This window comes from Cryptomeria japonica, chromosome 8, assembly GCF_030272615.1.
Source record: "Cryptomeria japonica chromosome 8, Sugi_1.0, whole genome shotgun sequence".
NCBI classification, from domain to species: domain Eukaryota; kingdom Viridiplantae; phylum Streptophyta; class Pinopsida; order Cupressales; family Cupressaceae; genus Cryptomeria; species Cryptomeria japonica.
This window is the reverse complement of record NC_081412.1, coordinates 279,551,406-279,563,959: the sequence shown is the minus strand read 5'-3', so window position 1 is coordinate 279,563,959 and position 12,554 is coordinate 279,551,406. Positions and strand designations below refer to the sequence as shown.

Here is a 12,554-nt window from a genome sequence, read left to right as displayed (position 1 = left end):
ACACCATCTAAAAAGGTATTTTCAAAGTTTGGAACTGTGATGGGGGGGTTTAGGGAATCCAAGGTGGATGTGAGGAATAAAAGAAAAGTGTTATCACAGATATACCTTGCTAGTCGTTACATAAATAATAGCTCTTCTTAAGGAAAAGGGAGGTGTAAGGTTGCCAAAGGGAAAACATTAAAATATAGAAGATAGCAATGGGAGTAAAAAAGGGATTTTTCAATCCCAATGCTTAGCAAGTTAGTGGATATATTTCAAGGTGGTTGTTGCAAATAGGTGAAGACTTCATTTATAAATTTGATCATCTATGGAGGCTGCCTGGCCTATAAAAATGAAGTAAATTATATGCATCAAACATTATTACATAAAGGATCCTCTAGTACATTGTATCAGATTTAAAGTTCAGCACTTTGTATTCATTTCCAATTCAACATATTGGTATTATCAAATATTATAGCTGGTCAGCTAATGATTTTATTGTAAATTGTCCAAGGGGCCGAGCTCAATTGGTTAAAGCATTGAGTTCTCAATGTGGAGACCCAAGTTCAAATTCCAATGGGACATCAAATATGGAATTCTAAGTTGATTCTTGGTCTTCCATAGTTTTCTTTTAACAAGGAGGTGGTTTATAAATAAGTTGATTTGTACATTGTCTTTAGATCTTCCATAGATGGTTTCTAGTGTAGTTGCTCGAAAGGAGCTGATATTAGTTTCATGGTTGTGCTTGCAAGAGCTTGTATTGGTCTTATATTGATGCTCGTATGAGCAAAATATCTGTAAACTATTAACCATATAATTTTTTTTTAAATCATAAATACCAAGTTCTTTCTTAGCTGGTTAACCAGTGAAATACAAATTTTAAACCTATACTACTTTTGTTAAATGTAAAAGCTAAGTTACCGGTTCGGGTATGAGTACAAATACAGAATTGGGTACGGATTCACGGGTACAACAATTTTTTTTCCTTGGGTACAGGTATCGGCACATCCATACACATATAATTTATACATATATTATATATATGTTCAAACATAAAAAATTATAAAATATAAACTGTCACTCCCATTATTACAATGATACAATCCATACAATGTAACTTTCACATACATAAATCCATAATTGCCATTAAATATTCATAACATCGTAAATATAATATCATATTCATAATTTGCAAAAATGAAAATATTCAACTTTCAAGTTTCAAAATGTCATAACAGAATGAAATTTCAAATTACAAGCCATATGGGATTCAATATTCATCTTCATCAGAAGGATCAAGCCCAAGCCCAAGGTCATCATTTGGTTCAAATTCAACATCATTTGGTTCAAATTCAACATCATTTGAACCACAATCCATTGGATTGCCACTACCACTAGCTATGTCTTTGTCAAGTTCTATAGCCACCTCCTCTATAGTGACTTGGGCAAGTTGTGCAACTGTAGCATCTAAATCAGCACATTCAAGGGCTAGTATCCAATTCCTTTTCACAACCACATTATATTCAGGTTTCTTATGTGACAATAGACGAAGGTTGGAGTGCACGTAAACCAAATCCTTTGCATTTTTTGCACCCAAACAATTACATTTGACCGAGTGGATGGAGTATATACTCCAATTCCACTCAGCTGAAGAGCTTGCAAACTATTAAAACATAATTCTAATTTTATAAATTATAAAATAAAAATATTTTAATATGATAACATCAAATGGAATTGGAAAACAATAAAAAATAAAAAATAAAAAGATACATTCTTGGGAGAGAATTTTAATTGCAAGAGGCTGCAAGAAAATGGAGCCTTGACCATGTACATACCACCACTCATCAGCATCCATCCCATATCTGGCTTGAAGAGCTTCAACATCATGATATTTTGTAGATACAAATTGGCCAAATTCCCTCAAGGCAATATTTTTAGCCTCCTCATGTGAATATATCTTTTTAAATGCAGCCCTATATCTACTAGCAACCTCCACATCTCTATATGCTGGCACCCTCCTTGGCAATGCAAGCATCTCCATGCTATTAAACTTTGGTGTCAAAGCAAATGCTAAGAGATGTAAGAGGGTGGTCATCTCGTTCCAACAACCAACAACAATTTGTTGCATTCATATAAGTCAGTGACTTAGTTTTAAAAGAAAATAAAAACCTTTACGGACGAAGCTTTCACTCACAACACCGCTCAACAAAGGACGAGAAATACAAAATTCTGTGAACTGGTGAAGTGTGAAAGGGTTTTTTCATCTGAGCAAGGGAAAAAAAGACTATGAAGTGTGAATTTTATTGCTCAGGCATAGACTCAAGACTTCACCTAGGGTTTGAATATGATATTAGATTTATAATCTAGATTCTAATTTATAAATGTTATTATGTTGCAATGATGAATGTTTACAGTGTTACAACAAATTTCTGAGGAAAAAAAAACATACCTTTTCTCTGTCCCGCCATCCCCCCATCCCAGGGATGGTTAACGGTCCTCGAAAAAAAGTTGAGCGTTTCCAAAACTTTTTGAGGATTGGGGACAAGTTGGAAATGTTTTCAGCCATCCTCCTGTCCCCAAAATTGTTTTTGTTTCCGGAACGTGTGCCTTAAGGGTGAAAACACGTTTCCGGGTAACACTGCTATAATATTGATCAATGGCCTATTTTTGCAAACTTTCCATCCATTAGAAACAATGGACACAAGTATTTCTTTCCATATATCTTCGATGACTCTCATTTGTGTCTCTAGACTTTCTACAGAAGCTTTCTCCTTTGCCAATAAGGTGGTTCGCACCCTTTCATGCTCAAGACAAACATAATGAGGTGTATTGCAAAGGGTATGCACCATGTCTCGAAAATAAGGTGATCTAAAAATGTTGAAAGGAAGCCCATTGTCATAAATGCAATGAGCAACGCTTTGATCTGCTACCTCTCTGATTTCATTTTTGAAGGCACTACCCAATGGGACTCCTTTTCGTGTAACCACGACATTCTCTGGTTCAAAAGGTGGTGGCATTGGCATGAAAGGATGTGGGCCAACCGGTCTTGTGGAGCCACTACTACTAGGAGGCCTCTTTGAGCTTGCCTTGGTAAGAGGATGATTAGTCTTTGGTTTGTTGCTTCTCTTGTCGACTTTATCTTGTTCTCTAATATATTCCATAATTAGAGCTTTTGGTAGCCATTTACCATTTGACCCCTTAGGGCTAGGGTCCCATGGAGGGGAGCATCCTAAAAAATAGAACTTGAGCTATTGAGATTTTTTAGGAATATTTTAAAGTTGGCGGTCCCATGAATTTTGTATTGCACTTCATCTTAAAAATTTAAGCTCCTAAATTTAAGGATCTTGGCAATCTCATCTTAAGTTTAAACTCCTAAACTTAAGCAAGCTGGTTGTAAATAAATTTAGTTTTCCCTCTAAAATTCAGATGATTGACAAGTGGCATAAAATATTCCTAAGTTGGTGGGGCAATTTCTAGCCCCACCCTGTTTTCACCTGCTTAAAATTACAGGCCTAAAAAGTAGGGGCTCCTATTTTTTGGGAAAAGATTCCAAATAATCTCGTAGCAAAAAAATAACTTCTTCATGGGACCACCTCTTCCTTAAAAATAGAGCTTAAGCTCGTTCCATGGGACCCTGCCTTCCAAAATTTTATTCTAGGTCCAAGGATGGTGCAAAAGTGACCTTTTACTTGATAGTATGAGCTAGTATACTCTATGCGCAATGTTTATACCGTAAAAAAAACTCCCACCACTAGGCATTTGCTTGGTCATTGTTGTATAATGCCAAATTGCCGAATCAACATCAATTTTAAAAGGGTTCTATTGAATTTGGGCTTGGGCAATTGAACTAGACCTTGCACTTGCTCTTGTACTTCTAGCCATTATGTATGAATGATGAACCTAAAATAAAAAATGGAAAACTCAACTATATTGAAAAAAATTTGGCATTATAACCCCTTATTATGCATACAAAGTGTTAAAAAAATATTCAAAACTTTTTTTTAAACTTTAAAAAAAATTAAGATTCGCTCATCTTTGATGGCTAAGTCTTCCTTCTCCAATGATTCCTATGCCTTTGATGTGTGTCTCACACCTTTGTAGCCTTCACCTTCAAAGAAAAATGCAATCACCTTCAAAACCTGCTTGGAGAGAAAAAAAGGTGAAAAATGCAAGTACAATGGAGATAAATGAGTGAAAAGAGTAGATAGTGGCATCTTTAGGGCGAAATTAGGGTTTTGAAAAAATGAAAATGTTTTTAAAAATGTTTTTTTAACCTGTGGGCCCCGTTTTTGGGCACCTATAGGCTTGGGTCCCCTTGGGTACGTCCAGGTTTGCTTGCTGGGTGTGCCTCGAGTGGTCGGGTTCCTTGTGTGTATGGTGTTGTCGGACCCCAGGGAACCCAATTGCCTAGGACACACCTAGGATGAACTCGGGGGCGAACCCAACTCATATCGAGCCTAGATTCATACCAAGCCTTGATTTCGACGCAAATAAGCAAAACTTGGTAACATAGATAGTAAATAATGGACACCCTTGTATGGGCCCATGAATGCCGTATTGTCTTCAATGAATCTTCTATGGGATTGATCTCTTTACCCAATAAGGTGCCACACACCTTCTCATAACTTGGGCTCTTGTACCCTTTTGGAGTCTCATTAATTTTTTACAGCATTTCTTACTAAAATGATAAGTCAACAACATTGAAAGCCAACCCATTTGCATAAATACATCTTTCTATTTGTTGATTGGCAATGTCTTGAGTCTCATTTTGAAATGCCATTTTCAAAGGCCCCTTTGGTCCCTTTTTTGTAGTGGGTTATTCTTTAGGAGTGATAAAAAAATGGGTGGCTCTCTACCACAGCATTGGGATTAGATGGGGTCATAGGGTGCTTAATTCTCTTTGATCTTCGCTTTGCTAAAGGATGATTTTATCTACAACTTGCTAGTTCATTTGCCTGCCCTTGTTTATTAATGTGTCGTTACTTGCTTTGGCGACACTTGTACTCTATTCTTTCATATACTGTATTCTTTCCAAGGCAAGCTTTGATGCCTAGTTTAGGAATTCCATAAAAAGCAAAAAATAAAAGATAATATAAAACCAAACTTTTTTTAAAATTTTAAGCACAATGATACATTCATAGGAAAATGAAAAAAAACTTAGAAAAGCAAAAAAAAGAGTTTGTTTCATGTTTGTAAAATCAAAATGCAAGAGAAAAAAAGCTACCTCTTCTAAAAAATGTTCTTCTATGATCTTCTTACTAGCTGATGAACACTTGCAAATGCATAGGAATAGCAATGCAACTGCTATGGAACCTTAAATGATCAATATTTAGCTCCCTTTTTTGAATGACAAGCAAGAATGAAAATTCAACCTTTTCGAATGGTATATATCTTTTGCAATAAAAACGAGCTAAATTGAGTTTGTTTTGGTGTTTGATTTGCTTTAGATGACATTTTTAGGGTTCGGAATTTGCTTTTGGATGATGAAGTTAAAAGTCAAAGGGGGAAATGAAAAAAAAAATGTCAAAGAACTGATGGGTTCAACTTGGTTTTGGCTGGATCAGCTTGGATTACCTTGGGTTCATCTCAAATGAACCCAACTCTCCATCTGCATTCCTTGATAGAATCTACAGGTGAATTGGATCAAACTGCAGATTTAGTTCGAATCTGATCTCGATCTGGCCAGTCCCTTGGCAGATCTGGTAATATAACCGAAAAGCTGATAAACAATTAATACATAGTTGGATACAACCATATGATCAAAACATAATAAAAGCATTGTGTGCCAACTTGCCCCAAAACTCCCATGAGGGGCACTACCCCTTGATCGTTGCTTGTCGCTATCCTCATGTTGCCCCCAAATCCAAGCCCTTGGCCCCCCTTTTTTGAGGCTTTCATGGAATTGCCATTTATTGATTTGAGGGTCAAATGACATATAATATTCAAATTATAACAAATTGGTGATCAAAATATGCGTATGTGTTCTATTGGACCGTGGATTTGGTTCAAAATAGATTCAGATTTGGCCGGTCCTTTTTTGGATTTGGTAACACAACTTGAAAGCTGACAAACAATTTATACGTTGTCATAGACAACCATACGATCAAAACATGATAAATGCATTGTATGCTAACCACCTTGCCCTCAAACTCCCACGAGGGGCACTACCCCCAAGATCCCTATGAGGGACGCTACCCCTTGGCCATCGTTTGTCACTATCCCCATGTTGGTCCCAAATCCAAGCCCATGGTCCCCTTATTCTGAGACTTTGTGGAATTGCAATTTATTGATTTGAGGTTCATATCAAAATGATATTTAATATTTGAATTATGACAAATTGGTGATCATAATAGACTTGAATTCTCCAAATGCATTAGGTTTTATTGTTTGTGTAATTATTTATTAGTTTTTGGCTGATTCTGGAGTTTGAGTCAAAATTTTGGGTAGTTGAGCCTACATTGAGTCCGAGTTTTCAAATTATGTTGGAAGGCATTGGTAGTTTTTGGATATGGACTTACTCTATATATTCGATATGCTTAGGATCAAGGTATTAAGCACTTGTATTTTGTGGGGTTTATGTCGTTGAATTTTCTCTAGACATAGGTTGAAGGTTGCTATCAAAGGGGTTCTTTCTCTGATATTGTACTGTAATCTTAGTATCGATGATTCAGTGCTTCTTTGATGTTGGGCTTCTTTTTTACTGAAGGGTTTTCCCAAGGTATACCTTTTATAGTGTGATCTTATTTTGTGTTGCATGTTGCTTATTTTTCTAAAATTGTTAGATCCGCTCCTATTTAGCATTTCTTCTCTCATTTTGTTAAATAAGATGTTTTGAGTTTTACATACTTTCCTTTCATTGAAGTAGGACAATCACATGACTGGGTTAGAATATTAGAAGAGAATTTTTACCTGGTGCTGGTCAATGATATTCTGAATGGGCATATACTAGTTTTTCATGCTGCCACCATAAAGTTGTGTATGTTCCTTACTTGTTCCATGCCCTTGTCAATGTAACGTATTGTTGGCTTTGCACGATCGACCATAGAAAGGAGAGATACAAATGTCTCAATGAACTATTAAAAGTCAGATTGTTAAAAAGTAACTCAACAACTGAGCCCTAACTTGAAAATTAAGAAAAATAAAATTTAAAAATTCAAAAAATATGCAGTAAAAAAAATTAAAGTCTTACATCCACAATTTCTTTTTTATGAGTTCAAAATGAATTCCATCAAATGTCTTATAATCCATGTTAATCCCAACATTTGTGTTTGAGTAGGAAGACTTGCTTCATGGCTCACTAACAAACATTTACTTTAAAAAAGCTTTTGCTTGTATCAAAGACTATAATCTAATAAAAGACATCGCAAAATGAGTGACACCAAGTTGGACCAACTCGTTATTTGTGAACTCATTAAAGAGAGTACCCCAACATGGTTAAAAAATTAAAAATGTATTAGTGCACTCATGCTCGACAATTGGCTTGACACACTCTATTTTATCAATGTTTTCCGAGATCATATCAATACAATATGTTGAGCATAGTCTGAAAAATGTGGAGGTGTCTCTCCATTACTATTAGTAATCTATCTGTAGCAACATAATTTGTTCAATTGTTAGTGATTACTACATTTTCCTTTCTCACCTCCACCAAAATTTCTTTAAATACACCATGCAAATAATTTGAGTTTTTTAATCTACCCTAAAGTATCATCTGACTTAAAGAAGATTGTGCCACCTCAAGTAGATACTAAAATATTCAACAATGTGCTATTTTTGATATTAGTCCATCCGTAGGACATGATATTGCCACCCTTCTTCCTCCAAATACTCCATTGCTCATCAATAAGTGACTATATATCGATCACTTTCTCCATCGAAATTGGTCACCTTATATGTCATCAATGGAAGAGGCTTTGAATCACATCAACCATCCAATGACAATTACCCAAACCAATGCTTTGCTAGTAAGGAGATCTAGAATACAAAAAAAAAAAAAAGGACTAAAAATCGTCCACAACACTCCTCACTAGCATGTGCGTAATGTTCTAACCCATGGTGCTTTGTAATGATAACTAGTAACCGAGAATACTGCATGGCACAAACCAACCCTCCAAATTACACACTCTAGGCCCAATACTTGTGGAAGCATTTAGGGGATTAAAAAATAGAAGTAGCTATTTGTTAGTTTTTTACTTTTTCCTTGTCCTTTTTTTGTTCCCTTGAAAGATCTCCAATTGGGCTGACACCTTGCTCACAATCTTAGTTTAAGCATATTTGCACAATGCCACATCACATTCAGGTATGTGTGCAAGGTGGTATTTGAGATGATCAATGCCTCCTTGAAATTTCACACCACAATATTTACAAAAAGGTGCGCTTTCTTTGTACTTGGTATGCTATGCTTCTATGGTCTTTCGTTTGTGGTTTAGATACGAAAATTATAAATTCTACTTTGTGGAGAGAAAAGTAGAGTGTATGTACTAAAGACAACTGTAAAACTAAAGTTTTGATCTTTTTATTATTTCTGTGTTTATATATATATATATATATAAGCTTCTCATTTGCACAAGTAAACCACCAATCCAACCATACCAACTCCTCGTACAGGACAGTTAAGCTATTTTGAAGACAGAAGGAAAAACCAAATAGAGTGAGTGAAGGTGAAAAGATTGTGAAAGAAAAGACAAAGTTAAAAAAGAGTCAAATAGGAGTGCTTTACTTTGTTCGTGGCAGATTAAGTTAATGAGTGATGTTCTTTGTGGTTTTAAGTGTTCCATTTTTTAGTTTTTTAGTCATAAACTTATATATATATATATTAGCTCCTCATTTGCACAAGTGGTTTACTTTGTTAGTGGCAGATTAGGTTGAGTGATGTTCTTTTTGGTTTTAAGTGTTCTATGTTTTATTGTTTTAGTCATGAAATTTTAAATTATCATATTTTAGTGGTCATGGTCTGCTGCAGAATCTCGAGTACAGGATGGGACTTGTGATTCCAGGAATTGTGAGTCTTGTGTTGAACTCTCTGATTGTGCAAGTTGAGTGCAAATACTTGTTAGGGCCACCTTGTATATGGCATCATGAGTTTGGCTGAGTCCTTGACATGTTTCATAGCACTGATATGTGTGTATGTGTGCATGTGTGGGCATACTTTACAGTAAGGCCTGTACACATGGAGTGAGACAAGGAGAGGCTGTATTGTAGCCCTATTCATCCCCTTCCATTTTTGCATGTTTGAAAGCACAACTTGGCATGAAGGTTCTGGCAAACATGAGGCTGGATGCATTTTTCCAACTGTTGCACTCCAATGATATTGTATGAATTTCTTGGTGCTCTGAAAGGTACCGAAATAAATTATTAAATTGCCTGTTTAGGGCTGTGTGCTTGAGGTTTGTGGTTTGGATGTTAATTCAATTCTCTCTGGTAATTTTGAACTTTGGGAAACTTGCAGTCAGAAAATGATGCATGCAAACACTGATAGTAGTCACGAGTGAATTTGTCTTATTTTAGCAAAATTGAATACTTGTTGAACAGAACTTGAAAATAATGGTGTTTTGTGGATGTACAGATACTGCAACAAGTTCGAACAGATATTGCATTATTAACAAAAGAGCAAGGGGGGTCACCTGTACGTAACCCTTCAACTGCAGCTGAAGATGCACGATTAGCATCACTTATATCCCTTGAAGATATTTTGAGACAAGTAGAGGTTTGTTTTTCTTCTGTATCTTCCAATTCTTGCTGTACGTCTTGTGTTAATTGAAATTGATGTTCTCTTTATCGATCAGTTTCCCAGTAGATAAGAGAACAAAGAACCTACTGAAGAAAGGTTTTTCATACTCTTATTTGATATTTGGGTTATGCTAGAGTTCTTTGATTTCAAAGGCAGTGAGATTCTATTTAAGCATTTATACCATAGTATTATGTTTTACTTGTGTTCACAGGACATAAATAATCAAGCTTCTCAGAAAGCTATGACTGAAACCAAGAAGAAGGTCCTGTTAGAAGCGTTGGATGAACTTTCAGGGCGAATGCCTTTACTTCTTTCAATTGATCATCCTTGTGCGCAAAGACACATTGCAGAAGCTTGCAAAACAATCGAGGTGTGTTTCAATATGGAGCAGATTCACTGTATAGGTTGCAAACAAATGCAGTATTTTATAAGTGAAATAATGTTATCCTCGGATCTTCCCATATTTTTGTGATTTTATATGCTTTCTTATGAGATGTAATTATTTGTACTTTTATGGTGCAGTATATTGAAGTAGTAAATGAGAATCTTCCAGCACCAGTGCAGTCTACTGAGAATGAAGTAGTTCAATGGAGTGTATTGCAGTTTAACACTGGCTCAACTGCACCTTTTGTAATTAAGTGTGGTGCAACATCAAAATCAGAGCTTCTGGTGAAGGCAAAAGCTAAAATGCAAGATGAGACTAGCCACGAAATTGTTGCCACTGTACCAAAGCCTGCAGTGTTGACAAGTTTGAGCTTAGAAGAGATGAGACAAATTCTTTCACAACTTCCGGAGGCCTTATGCCAGCTTGCCTTGGCAAGAACTGCTGATGGAACCCGTGCAAGGTATTCAAGGTTATACAAAACATTGGCCATGAGAGTTCCTTCAATGAAAAATTTTGCGAACGACCTCGAGAAAGATGAATCATCTAGAGATGTACTGAATCCAAGTACACCATCAAACAGGTCAGCTCAGCTCCGAAGGAAAAGTGAGAGTGATAATATGTCAGAAGCAACTCGGTGAAATCAATTATTCTTATGGTATCATGTATTCTATGATTATTGCTACATGTATGTAAAGGGCTTTGGGCCCTGTTGTATAAACAACTGAGGATTTTGTGCATTGTAGGAAAAATGATGAATGCCACTGCAAACCATTGAGAAATTGAACGAGTTTGTGTTTGTATTTGCTAGGCAGTATCACATTCTTTTGCAGAATCTGTGGGGTGTTTTTGTTCAAGAAAATTATGATTCCTTTTGAAATCATATTTTAGATGTGTAAATGCTAGAAATGCTTATGAAGGTATCAATATAATGCAATGATTTCCATCTCTGCACTTTGTCCCTCGTTTAACTGTGAATTTGATAAAATTTCAACGGGAATTAAATGAGCCCTCCTAGTGTGAATTTTAACTAGACATGAAAATAATTTTGGAAGTTAAATTTGGCGAAACTTATTTCCGTTAAATTGGTTACTTCACCATTGCAATGATAAACTGAGTGTATTTTAGCAAATTTCTCTTTGATTAATGCTACTTAAAGCCTGTCTAGCTTAAACACTACATGGAAGTCACTTGACATTTAATAAGAATAAATTAATATGCCCGAAACAGAAGGGACATTATGGGCATTGCTCAGGGAGGCTACGCTTGTTTTCTTCTTAGTTAATTTTTTGCCTTCCAGCCCAATTGAGAGATGTCAATATTCCCAACAATGGTAAGGAAAAAAAATCGATGAGTTTGTTTTTATATGGTGACATATTACAATTAATTTATCATCGAAATGTAAATTTTAAAAAGGGTTGGATTGGCCTCCTTTCTAATGGATCAACAGTATCCAAAGTCAACATAAGTAAAGTTAGATGGCTCCTCATGCAGATAGTGGCGATTCCCCTAACGAAATACACAGTTTATTATGCATGCATCTATACGATATATGGTCAGTTAAGAGGTGAAAATATTATTTACTTTTGAATAAATGTTAGCCACTATTGAGTAGCATTGCTGCCTATACAGTAAAGCTGATTGAAGCAAGCGGTAATAAAATACAGAAGACAGGTTCAAATTTCAGCTTAATTTCAGTGCACAATGGTTTCTAACAAGAAGTTTAATAACAGTAAGAGAAAATGGGGCATGATAAACACCACACACACACCAGAAGTTTGATAACAGTAAGAGAAAATGGGGCATGATAAACACCACACACACATACAAGAGTTTCTTATTTCTTCCCTTGGGCATGTAAGGATGAGTCAGCAAGGCTCTTTCCATGTTCATCCATATTATTTACGCTTATGGCCATCAAATATAATTCAGTATGGAACATCACAGGATGAGATGCATTAGTTGATATGAGCATAGACAGAGCCTTGGTGACTCATCCTCCATGTCCAAGGGAAAATAACAAGCATGTTGCAATGCCTGTTTTTTGGGATCCATGCTTGACCTTAAACCTAAAGATTGAAATGTTGCTTGAGGGAGATGTGGTAGTAATCAGCACCATGAAGGGACCAACGTTGAACTTGAAACTTGATAGCTCTTGGAATAAGCTCTACAATTATCTTCAGTAGTCAGCTTTAGCTGCCACCGTTGCTATTGGGCAGCAAACAAATTAGCTAATGTAAAATGCCGAAACAAGTTAGTTAACCATTTTTTTAGCATGAGAGCTGATGGGCGGCAAGGGCTGCTTGAGATTGTGGCTATGGGCTTCCCTGAAGGGTGTAATAGAATGCACTGTGCTAAAAGCCCGATTTTGTGTTGAAAATTGTGTAAAACTGGGGTTGAAAATTGGCTAGGATTTCTATTGCCTATACTTAAATTTTTAATTAATGGCTATACGGTTTGCTT

The 12,554-nt window shown here is 36.0% G+C and overlaps 1 protein-coding gene across 1 annotated transcript in view; it reads left to right on the top strand.

Annotated features, from left to right (window-relative positions):
- Positions 1–11,041, top strand: part of LOC131070585 (kinesin-like protein KIN-14L) — a 153,291-nt gene extending 142,250 nt beyond the window's left edge. Inside the window, exons 21-23 of the mRNA XM_058006167.2 lie at positions 9,545–9,685; positions 9,921–10,079; positions 10,232–11,041. Of these exons, the coding sequence (XP_057862150.1) occupies positions 9,545–9,685; positions 9,921–10,079; positions 10,232–10,732 (801 nt within the window). The 3' untranslated portion in view covers positions 10,733–11,041. The remainder of the gene's footprint in view (positions 1–9,544; positions 9,686–9,920; positions 10,080–10,231) is intronic.
- Positions 11,042–12,554: the final 1,513 nt, after the last annotated feature.